This window comes from Rhincodon typus, chromosome 25, assembly GCF_021869965.1.
Source record: "Rhincodon typus isolate 14 chromosome 25, sRhiTyp1.1, whole genome shotgun sequence".
Taxonomy (NCBI): domain Eukaryota; kingdom Metazoa; phylum Chordata; class Chondrichthyes; order Orectolobiformes; family Rhincodontidae; genus Rhincodon; species Rhincodon typus.
The window spans coordinates 74,414-86,240 of record NC_063356.1 but is presented as its reverse complement, the minus strand read 5'-3'; the positions used below and the strand labels follow the sequence as shown (position 1 = coordinate 86,240).

At 45.5% G+C, this 11,827-nt stretch overlaps 1 protein-coding gene across 8 annotated transcripts in view; it reads right to left on the bottom strand.

Moving 5' to 3' along the window:
- The window catches only part of strip1 (striatin interacting protein 1), a 220,487-nt gene that overhangs the window by 139,482 nt on the left and 69,178 nt on the right, over window positions 1–11,827 (bottom strand). For all 8 annotated transcript variants that reach the window (XR_007264746.1, XR_007264745.1, XR_007264743.1 and 5 more), the window contains exon 10: window positions 1,054–1,274. Coding sequence is in view for 2 of the 8 variants with exons in the window: in XM_048611980.1 (XP_048467937.1) it covers window positions 1,054–1,274 (221 nt within the window). In the remaining 6 variants the exon portion in view is untranslated. The remainder of the gene's footprint in view (window positions 1–1,053; window positions 1,275–11,827) is intronic.

Sequence of the window (11,827 nt, the reverse complement as noted above, 5' to 3'; positions counted from 1 at the left end):
ATTGCAGGAACAGCACCTCATATTCCGCTTGGGAACCCTGCAGCCCAATGGTATCAATGTGGACTTCACAAGCTTCAAAATCTCCCCTCCCCCTACCGCATCCCAAAACCAGCCCAGCTTGTCCCCGCTTGCCTAACCTGTCCTTCCTCCCATCTATCCCCTCCTCCCCACCTCAAGCCCCACCACCATCTCCTACCTACTAACCTCGTCCTGCCTCCTTGACCTGTCCGTCCTCCCTGGACTGACCTATCTCCTCCCTAACTCCCCACCTACACTCACCTTTACTGGCTCCATCCCTGCATCTTTGACCTGTCTGTCTGCTCTCCACCTATCTTCTCCTCTATCCATCTTCTATCCGCCTCCCCCCTCCCCGTATTTATTTCAGAACCCCCTTCCCCTCCCCCATTTCTGAAGAAGGGTCTAGGCCCGAAACGTCAGCCTTCTTGCTCCTCGGCCTGCTGTGTTCATCCACCTCTCCACCTTGTTATCTAGGATCCAGCAATTTCTCTTTTGTTCATTTTTCTGCTTTCTCAGATTCTCCAGCATCTGCAGTTCCTACTATTGCTGGATCCTGTCGTCTTCACCTTTCATTGTTTCATGCTGTACTGCTGTTAAGAGAGGCAATGACAAGATTTCTGCCCTGATCCTCTCCATAAACTTCATTTCAACATCAACGAAAGCACAATCAAGCTTGGAGCTCTCTTTCCTCACAGCTGAACCTGTTGATGATCAGACTGACATTTACTTACTCATTAGCAGTTGTCTTGTCTCTCCATTCTAAATGGAATGAAAATCAAAGGCTAGCCAGTGCAGAAATGGAAAATCCTGGCCTTAGTGTGGTGTTTCACATATTGAGCATACATTATACAATTGTAAAGGGCAGTGCAAGATAGTGTTTCCAGAAAGCAAAAAAGGAGTGGGAATTCCTAATTTATGTTTACCAATACCACTGATGTTTGTGATAGGAAGATATATTGTCAGGAAACCAAAATAAAGAATACATATCTAGTCTGGTTTGACTCACATAACAGACAGTGAGCAGAAACTGTTTACCTCACTTTTGGGGCCCAAGGTAGTCCCTTTGGGACTGATAATCGTTCAACAGTTGCATGTGGGATCGCTGGTGGCAAAACCTCTTCCCTCTCTAAAGGGAATGTTTCTGCCTCAATTGAGTTATCATTATCATCATTCTCATCATCATCTTCACGAGGATCATCTGTTTTGTATGGGTCTTTCTCATTATAAGCATCCAAATTATCCTGCTTCATCAGTGCCTGTGTTGGAAAATACAAGAACAAAATAGCTTTAACGAACAAGAAACTGTCAGGGAACAAAAGCTATTTAACACTTAAAGCAATCAGCTTGTGCCCCAAATCATTTCTTCATCTAATTTACTCAATAATTTCAAACTTACTGTACCTAAGACCATAGGGCTACCATAAATAGGAACAGAATTGGCTGTTGGGCCCATCAAGCCTGTTCTGCCATTCATAGGATAATGGCTGATCTGACATTCCTCATGTCCACTTTCCTGCCCTTTTCTTATAACCCAACTGATCAAGAAACAGAGACAGGGGGAGTAGGCCATTCAACCCCTCAAGCCTACTCAGTCATCCAATATGATCATGGCTGACTATTGAGGTAAATACTCTACTCGTCTACTCCTCATATCCCTTGATCCCTTGATCCCTTTAGCCACAAGAACTGTTGTGTATCTCCTTCTTGAAACACAATGTTTTAGCTTCAACCACTTTCTGTAGCTCAGCACTCTCTGGGTGAAGAAATTTCTCTTCATCTCAGTCCTAACAAGTTTACTCCTTGCCTTTAAACTATGGTCCCTAGTTCGGGGCTGTACCACCATTGTGAATATCCTTCCTGCATCTAACCTGTTTAGTCCTGTTACAATTTTATAGGTTTTTATGAGATTTCCCCCTCATTCCTCTAAATTCCAGTCATTATAATCCTAACCAAGTCAATGTCCTCATACGTCAGTCTTGCCACACCAGGAATCAATTTGGTAAACCTTCATGCACCTCTTTTGTACCAAGAAAATCCTTTCTCAGGGAAGGATAGCTGTTTATATACCTCAGTCTTAAATATAGACAAGAACTCTATTCCCACAGCGCTCTGGTCTCTTGACAGCTTATGGCGGGCGCCGGGCTGGTTTCTCAGCGGCTCGGGGCGGGCCCTGGCATGGTCTCTCAGCATCATGTTGATTTGTCTCTCAGCAGCTCATGGCTGTTTCTCAGCTCAGTGTGAGAGTGGATCGGCATGTTCCCGAGGCACCGGATGAGATCGGAGAGGAGGCAGCTTCAGCAGCAGGGACGATATCTTTGGCGTTAGCGTCGAAAACAGACAACTGAGGTCTCCCAGGAGACCTAGATAAGCGGAGGACTCAAAGACTGCTGAACTTTTCACTTATTCCTTTTATTTTCCTAGTTTAAACTACAAAAGACATTAAAGTAAATTATTACCCATTTATTTTTCTACTATTCTGTGAAGAAATGCTTAACTTTTTAACTCTTGTTTCTCTATTACTTTGTATCCAAGATGTTTTTGTACCTTGGTACCTAAGATGGTGCCATGTGTGATGACATTATGCGCTTTTCACTGTACTCCTGTACTTCACTATACATGACGATAACATTTAAATTTTAAAAATCCAGATCTAAGTTCCCACCAAGCCACTCACCAATCTGACTTGGAAACAAATCATCAAACTGTCCGCTTAATAGTACTGTCAGCGTTCCTAAACCAAACGGATTGCAGTAGTTCAAGAAGGGCATCACCTTCTCAAAGCCACACAGCAGTAGCCAATAAACGCTGACCTAGATAGCGAAAATAAAAAATCTTCCCAACTTCATCCTGAATAGTCTTTGCTACTACCATATACAATTACAAAAGTTCAGATATCTCTATGTATGGGATCTGGCGTTAACAGTAGTACAGCTAACATTGCTTTTAAGATTTTGACAGTTAGAGATAAAGATCAGAGACAAAGTTTCCTCTTTTGCAGAGGCCATCAATATAAGGAGCTACCAAAAGATCCAAGAGGCAAATTAAAGTAAATTTCTTTTACAAACACAGTGGAGAATGTGAGGCTCACTCCCGTAAGGAGTGTTTTTATTTATTAGTTTATAGTCTCAGTTTTTGCAGTACAGGTGAGTTAATTTGGTCCATCATGTCAACACAGGGTGACGAAAATTTGCCTACACGATTCCATTTTCCAACTATTGGCCCATAGCCCTGGAGGCTATGGCAACACTAGTGAACATCTAAATACTGCTTAAATGTTGAGTTTTTGATTCAACCCCATTTTCAGGCACAGAGTTTCAAATTCCCACCACCATCTGAGTGAAAAAAATTCTCAGCTCTTCTCTCAAGACTGACATTTTATCTTAAATTTATGTCCCAATTATTATTTCTCTATGATTGGAAAAATTCTCTTCTACCCATCCTATGCCCTTGATAATCTTATCCATTACTATCAAGTCCTCGCTCAACTGTTCCAAAGAAAACAACTACAGTCCATCCAATCTTTGCTCATATCTCAGACTCCTACAGCATCCTGGTAAATCTTCTCTGCACCTCGCTAGGGCAATCAGATCCTTCCTATAATGAGGTGACCAAAACGGTATATAGGACATCAGCTGTGGCCTAACCAGTGCTTTTAGACAGTTCCAACAATAACCTCTGTGCTCTTGCATTCAATGTCTTGTCTAATAAAGACAAGTATGCCTTCTTAGCCATCTTATCACTCTGCCCTGCTACTTTCAGGATCTGTGGAGATGCACATCATGGTCCATCTGATCTTTAGCATTTCCACAGTTCCATTTAGTGTCCCATTCATCCCTTGCCTCGTTAGCACTCTCGACATCTACTACCATATACTTTTCCAGGTTGAATTCCAATTGCCAATGCTCTGGCCATCTGACCAGTCCATTGATATCCTCCTACAGTTTATAGCTTACCACCACTATTCACCAACGTACCAACTTCCATGTCATCTGCAACTTTTTTGATCATTTCTGCTATATTTAAGGCTAAAGGTTCATGGGATGTGGGTGTCAATGGTCAAGCCAGTATTCACTGCTCATCCCCAATTGCCCTTGAACATAAAAACAAGTGGACCAGGTACAGAAATATACCCTTCAGTCTACTCATGGCTCATCTCTGTGTTTTCAATGCCACATTTCCCAACAACTGGTAACGTTGAGAGTCCGGTGCTAAACACAAATCGAACACAGGAAAAAACATTGCTTCTACATCCACCTTGTCAAGACAATTTAGATTCTTATAAGACTTGGAAGTCAGCTCTCATTTTTTAAATTGCAATGGAAACCCAGTTTGTTGAAATGATCCACACAAGACAACATGGTCGTTCCAAGCAACAATCCAGCAAATCTTCTCTGAACAGTCTCCAACATATCAACACAGTATGGAGCTGGAGGAACACAGCAGGTCAGGCAGCATCAGAGGACCAGGAAAGTCGATATTTCGGGTTTACACCCTTTATCAGGACTGGCTTCACCCTTACACCTTCATCAGCCAGTTCTCTAGGCATTCTATACATATACTACAAACAAGAGGATAACGAGGGAGAAGGTAGGACCACTCAAGGATAAAGGAGGGAACTTGTGCTTGGAGGCACAGGATGTGGGCGAGATCCTAAATGAGTACTTTGCATCGGTATTCATCTAGGAAAAGGTTATGGAAAATAGTGAAATGTGTGTGGAACGTGCCAGTATGCTCGGGCATTTTGAGATCAAGTGCTGCTGGACCTCTTGAAGAGCATTAAGGTGGATAAGACCTGAGGGCCCAATGGTATCGACCCCAGGTTATTGAGAGAGGAGATTGTTGGGGCCTTGACCAAGATCTTTGTATCCTCGCTAGCCACTGGAGAGATCCCAGAGGACTGGCTAGGAGCTAATGTTGTTCCTCTGTTCAAGGAGGGAAACAGGATAATTTAGGAAACTATAGGCTGGTGGGTCTCACTTGGTGGTTAGGAAGCTATTGGAGAGAATTCTTAGGGATAGGATTTATGCACATTTGATAAAGCATGGCCTAATTAGGAACAGTCAGCATGGCTTTGTGCAGGGCAGATCATGTCTGACTAGCCTGATTGAATTTTGAGGAGGTGACGAAGGTGATCATGGAGGGTAAGAACAGTGGTTGTTGTTTACATGGATTTCAGGGCGACACAGTGACTCAGTGTTCAGCACTACTGCCTCACAAAGCCAGGGACCTGGGTTTGATTCCACCCTTTGGTGACGGTCTGTGTGGAGTCTGCACATTCTCCCCGCGTCTGCGTGGGTTCCCTCCAGGTACTCCGGTTTCCTTCCACAGTTGAAAAATGGGCAAGTTAGGTGGATTGGGTATGCTAAATTGCCCCATTGTGCGCAGGGGTGTGTAGGTTAGATGTGTCAGCCATGGAAAATATTGGGTGGGGGTTGGGTCTGTGCGTGTGATGCCCTTCAGAGGGTCAGTGTGGACCTGTTGGGTTGATTGGCCTGTTTCGACACTGTAGGGATTTTATGATCACGATTTTTGTAAGGCTTTCAGCATTGTCTCTCATGGTAGGCTCATCCAGAAGATTTAGATGCATGGGATCCACGGTGACCTGGCCGCACGGATTCAGAATTGGCTTGTCATAGAAGGCACAGGGTATTGGTGGAAGAGTGTTTTTCAGGCTGGAGGTCCAAGACATGGTGTTCCATAGGAATCTGTACGGGGACCTCTGCTGTTTGTGATATATGTACAAATAATTCAGATGAAAATGTAGGTGGGTGGGTTAGAGATAACACAGTGTAGAGCTGAAGGACACAGCAGGCCAGGCAGCATCAGAGCAGCAGGAAAGTTGACGTTTCGGGTCGGGACCCTACTTCAGAAATGGGGACGGGGAAGTGAGCTCAGAAATAAATACAGAGGAGGAGTGAGACTAGGGAAGGTAGGTGGGATGATGATACGTGAGTGCAGGCAGGCAGCGGTACGGATTGGTCAGTGAGGTGGGAGGGGCGGACAGGTGGGACAGAAGATGCTCAGGTTGCGTCAGGTCAAGCAGGCAGGGAGGAGGGAAGGGTTGGTCATGGGATGAGGCCGGGGGTGGGGAGATTTTGAAAATGGTAAAATCCACGTTTAGGCCATTGGGCTGTAGGCTCCTAAAGCAGAAAATGAGGTGCTGCTCCTCCAGTTTCCGAGTGGCATCATTGTGACATTGGATGAGGCCCAGGATGAACCTGTCACCCAGGGAGTGGGAGGGGGAGTTAAAATGGTTGGTGACCGAAAGATGTTGCCGTTTGTCGCGAGCAGAGCGCAGATGCTCTACAAAACGGTCTCCGAGCCTCTGCTTGGTCTCACCAATGTAGAGGAGGCCACATTGGGAGCAGCGGATGTAGTATACCACATTGACAGATGTGCAGGTGAACCGTATCTAATCTGGAAGGTTTGTTTCGTGCCTTGAATGGAAGTGAAGGGGGAAAGATAGGGGCAGGTGTAGCACTTTCTGCAGTTGCAGGGAAAGGTGCCGGGGGTGGTGGGGTCAGTAGGGAGTGTGGAGCAGACGAGGGAGTCGCAGAGAAAGCAGTCCTGATGTAAGGCAGATAGAGGTGGGGAGTGAAATATATCTTTGGTTGTGGGGTCGGATTGTAGGTGGCAGAAGTGGCGGAGAATGACATGTTGGATGCGGAGGTTAGTGGGGTGATACGTGAGCACAAGGGGGTTTCTGTCTTTGTTTTTGTTGTGAGGAGGGGATGTGAGGGCAGAGGTACGGGAAATGCAAGAGATGCGGTCAAGAGCATTTTCGATCACCGAGGGGGGAAGTTGCGGTCCTTGAAATAAGAGAACATCTGGGATGTGCGGGAGTAGAATGCCCCAGCTTGGGAGCAGACACGGCGGAGGTGGAGGAATTGGGAGTCGGGGATCGCATTCTTGCAGGAGGGTGGGTGAGAGGAGGTATAACCCTGGTAGCTGTGGGAGTCGGTGGGCTCGAAATAGATAACAAAGTGTAGAGCTGGATGAACACAGCACGCCAAGCAGCATCAGAGGAGCAGGAAAGCTGACGTTTCGAGCCTCGACCCTTCTTCAGAAAGGCTCGAAAAAGATGTTGGTTTTGAGGCGGTTCCCAGAGATGGAGACAGAGAGGTCCAGGATGGAGAGGGAGGTATCAAAGATGGTCCAGGTGAATTTGAGGTTGGGGTGAAAGGTGTTAGTAAAGTTGACGAACAGTTCAAGCTCCTCGTGGGAGCACGAGGCAGCATCAATACAGTTATCAATGTGGCAGAGGAAGAGATGGGGGGCAGTGTCAGTGGAGCAGTGAAAGAGGGACTGTTCCACATATCCTACTAAGAGGCAGGCATTGTTTGGGCCCATGAGGGTGCCCACGGCCATCCCCTCAGTCTGTAGGAGGTGGGAGGAGTTAAAGGAGAAGTAGTTAAGGGTAAAGATGGGTTTGGTTAAGCAGATAAGGGTGTCGGGTGGAGGGGGACTGGTTGGGCTTGCGGGAGAGGAAGTAGTGGGGGGCTTTTAGGCCATCCACGTGGGGAGTGCAAGTGTACAGGGAGTGGATGTTCACAGTGAAGATGAGGTGTTGGGGGCTAGGGAATTCAAGTCTTGGAGGAGGTGGAGGGCGTGGGTGAAATCCCGGAAATGGGTGGGGAGTTCCTGGACCAGTGGGGAGAGAATAGAGTCAAGTCCGTGGCTTACAAAGAAAATTAGAGATAGTATCCAATCAGGCAGATTGCATACAGATTGGCCAAGAAAAATAAAAAATCTGAGGACTGGGAGCAGTTTAGAATTCAGCAAAGAAGGACCAAGGGATTGATTAAGAAGGGGAAAATAGAGTACGGAGGTAAGCTTACGGGGAACATAAAGACTGATGCTAAAAGTTTCAACATGTACGTGAAGAGGAAGAGATTGGTAAAGACAAATATAGGTCCCTAACAGACAGAAACAGGGGAATGCATAATAGGGGACAAAGAAATGGCTGAGCAACTGAATACATACCTTGGTTCTGTCTTCATAAAACAGGACACAAATCAGATACCAGAATTGTTGGAGGATGTTGATTTAGTGAGAGGGAAGAATTGAGGGCGATCAATATTAGTTGAGAAATAGTGCTGGGAAAATTGATGAGATGGAAGGTGGATAAATCCCCAGGGCTTGATAATCTACATCCCAGGACACTTAAGGAAGTGGCTCTAGGATTAGTGGATGCATTGGTGGTCATCTTCCAGGATTCTATAGACTCTGGAACAGTCGCTACAGATTGAAGGGTGGCTAATGTCACTCCAATATTCACAAAGGGAGGTAGAGAAAACAGGGAATTATAGACCAGTCAGCCGAACATCAGTAGTGGGAAAAATTCTCAAATCCATTATCAAGGACTTTATAATGGTGCACGAAGAAAGCAATAGCTGGATCAGGCAGAGTCAGCATGGATTTATGAAGGGGAAATCATGCTTGACCACTCTGTTGGAATTCTATGAAGATTAACTAGTAGAGTTGACAAGGGGCAGCCAGTCAATGCAGTATATTTGGACTTTCAGAAAGTGTTTGGCAAAATCCCACATAAGAGGTTATTGTGCAAGATTAAAGTGCATGGGACTGGGGGACGTGTACTGAGGTACAGAGAAAATTAGTTAGCAGAGAGGAAACCAAGAATAGGAAATAATGGGACCTTTTCAAATTGGCAGGCAGTAACTAGTGGGTGCCACAGGCATTAGTGCTGGGACCCCAGCTACTCACAATATATATTAATGATTTGGATGAAGGAACAAAACGAAACATCTCCAAGTTTGCAGATGATACCAAGTTGGGTGGGAGGGTGAACTGTGACGAGGATGCAGGGATCCTTCAACATGATCGACAGGTTGGGTGAGTGACAGATGCAGTATAATTTGGATAAATGTGAGGTTATTCACTTTGGAAGCAAAAATAAGAAGGCAGATTACTACCCGAAAGGCTGTAAATTGGGAGGGGGGAAATGAGCAGTGGGACGTGCGTGTCCTTGTGCACCACTGTCTAAAGGTAAGCATGCAGGTACAGCAGGCGGTAAAAGAAGGTAAATGGTGCGTTGGCCTTCATTGCAAGAGGTTGAGTACAGGAGCAGGGATGTGTTGTTGCAGTTATACAGGGCCTTGATAAGACCACACGTGGAATATTGTGTGAAGTTTTAGTCTCCTTTTATGAGGAAGGATGCTTTTGTTTTGGAAGGAGTGCAGCGAAGGCTTACCAGGCTGATTCCAGGGATGGCGGGACTGACATAGGAGGACAGACTGACTAGGTTAGGATTGTTTTCGTTGAAGTTTAGACGAATGAGGGGCTATTTCATGGAGACTAATAAAATTCTAACAGTTGTAGACAGGATAGACGCAGGGAGAATGTTCCCAATGGTGGCTATGTCCAGAACCAGGGGTCACAGTCTGAGAATTCAGGGTAGACCATTTAGGATGGAGGTGAGGAGACATTTCTTCACCCAAAGAGTGGTGAGCCTGTGGGATTCATTACCACAGGAAGTAGTTAACACCAAAACATTGGCTGAGGGGTGGCCTTATAGAGGTTTATAAAATCATGAAGGGCATAGACAAGGTGAATAGCCAAGGTCTTTTCCCCAGCTTAGGGGAATCCAAAACTAGAGGGCATATGTTTAAAGTGAGAGGGGAAAGAATCAAAAGAGACCTGAGGAGCAACTCTCTCACTCAGAGGGTGGTGCGTGTATGGAACTAGCTGCCAGAGGAGGTGGTACAGATGGGTATACTCATGACATTTCGGGCATTTGGATAGGTCAATGGATAGGAATGGTTTAGACGGATATGGGCCAAATGCAGGTTAATGGGGCCAGTTCAGTCCAGGAAACCTGGCCAGCATGGACAAAGGGCATGTTTCTGGGCTATATAACTCTATGACTATCTATGACTCCAAAACTGAAATATAAAGGAATTTCTTCATTCCGCAGGTAGCGAATATCAGGATTCTCTACCCCAAAGGGTTATGGAGGCTAAAAGTATTCAAAGAGGAAGCAGATAGATTTTTTGAATATTGCAGACTTGGTGGCAATAAATGTTGGCCAGCCAGCGATGCCCATGTTCCATGACAGAATTAAAAAAAGGAGCTGGCATGAAAGAGGAATTGAGGTCTGGAGTAGATCAGCCATAATCTTATACATGGCTTGAGAGCCTGAATGGACCATGCTGGCGCCGATTTGTTATATTCATAGTGTTTCTTTCCTTTCACCATCCCCAGCTTTTCTCCATCTTTGCTGATCTATCTTCCACCTGAACAAAGGCAGCTTTCTGATGTGAGGTCACCAATCTCTGAGCATTCATTATTATACCTTATTTCTAGGGTCGCATAGTTTACTCTGTCAATTTCCTTGCAAAATCTGCTCTAAGAAATTTGATGAAACTAAAGTGTGTCATTAACAATGAGGATCACCCCTTGTGTCAGCACTATTTGCATTCACAGAAAAGACCACAATCCCCTTGATGTGGGACAAACCAGTTTCTGAACTCAACTGTGTCCTCCTTCATGAACTTATGTAAGGTCGAGAATATGTAATTCAGCCAGACTCTGATTATGTTAGATTTCTATGGTAGAGTAACATTTTTTTCTCGTGTTATTATTAACTTGAATGTGATTTTTTAAAAAATAAACAATGTACTTGAAATTAATTACAATGTGGATTATCTGTATGGACAAAGAAATGAAGCACATCAGGGAACTGGAGCTGGAGCTGGATGAACTCCGGATCATTCGGGAGGCTGAGGGGGTGAGAGAGAGGAGTTACAAGGAGGTGGTCACTCCAAAGGTACAGGAAAAAGGTAGCTGGGTGACTGTCAGGAAGGGGAAAGGGAACAGGCAGACAGTGCAGGGATCCCCTGTGGCCATTCCCCTCAATAATAAGTATACAGTTTTGGATACTGCTGGTGGGGGGCGGGGGGGGGGAGATGACCTACCAGGGGAAGGCCATAGTGGACAGGTCTCCAGCACTGAGCCTGGCCCTGTGGCACAGATGGGAAGGGGGAAAAATAGGAGAGCAATTGTAGTGGGGGATTCAATAGTAAGAGGCACAGACAGGCGATTCCGTCGACGCGAACAAGATGAACGGATGGTATGTTGCCTCCCAGGTGCCAGGGTCCGTGATGTCTCAGATCGTGTCTTCAAGATCCTTAAGGGGGAAGGTGAGCAACCAGCAGTCATGGTACACATCGGTACCAATGACATAGGTAGAAAAAGGACTGAGAATGTGAAAAACAAGTAGAGGGAGTTAGGTTGGAAGCTGAAGTCCAGCACAAACAGGGTAGTTATCTCTGGATTACTACCAGTGCCACGTGATAACGAGGTACGAAATAGGGAGAGAGTGCAGCTAAACATGTGGCTACAGGACTGGTGTAGGAGGGAGGGTTCCATTATGTGGATGATTGGAGCACATTCTGGGGAAGGTGGGACCTGTACAATAAGGATGGGTTGCACCTGAACCGGAAGGGCACAAATATCCTGGGAGGGAGGTTTGCTCAAGCTATACGGGATGGCTTAAACTAGATTGGCAGGGGGTAGGGAACCGGATTTGTAATTCAGAGGAAGAGACATTCAGCCTTCCAACAGACACAACAGGGAGTGAAGTTGTTAATAAATGCAGTCGATGGAGCATAATTGTGGACAGAGAGATGGTTTGAGGTGTGGATACATCAATGCTAGAAGTATCAGAAATAAGGCGGATTAACTTGGAGCACGGGTCAGTACTTGGAACTACGATGTTGTGGCCATTACAGAAACTTGGGTAACTCAGGGACAAGAATGGTTGTTGGAAGTTCCGGGATTTAGATGCTTT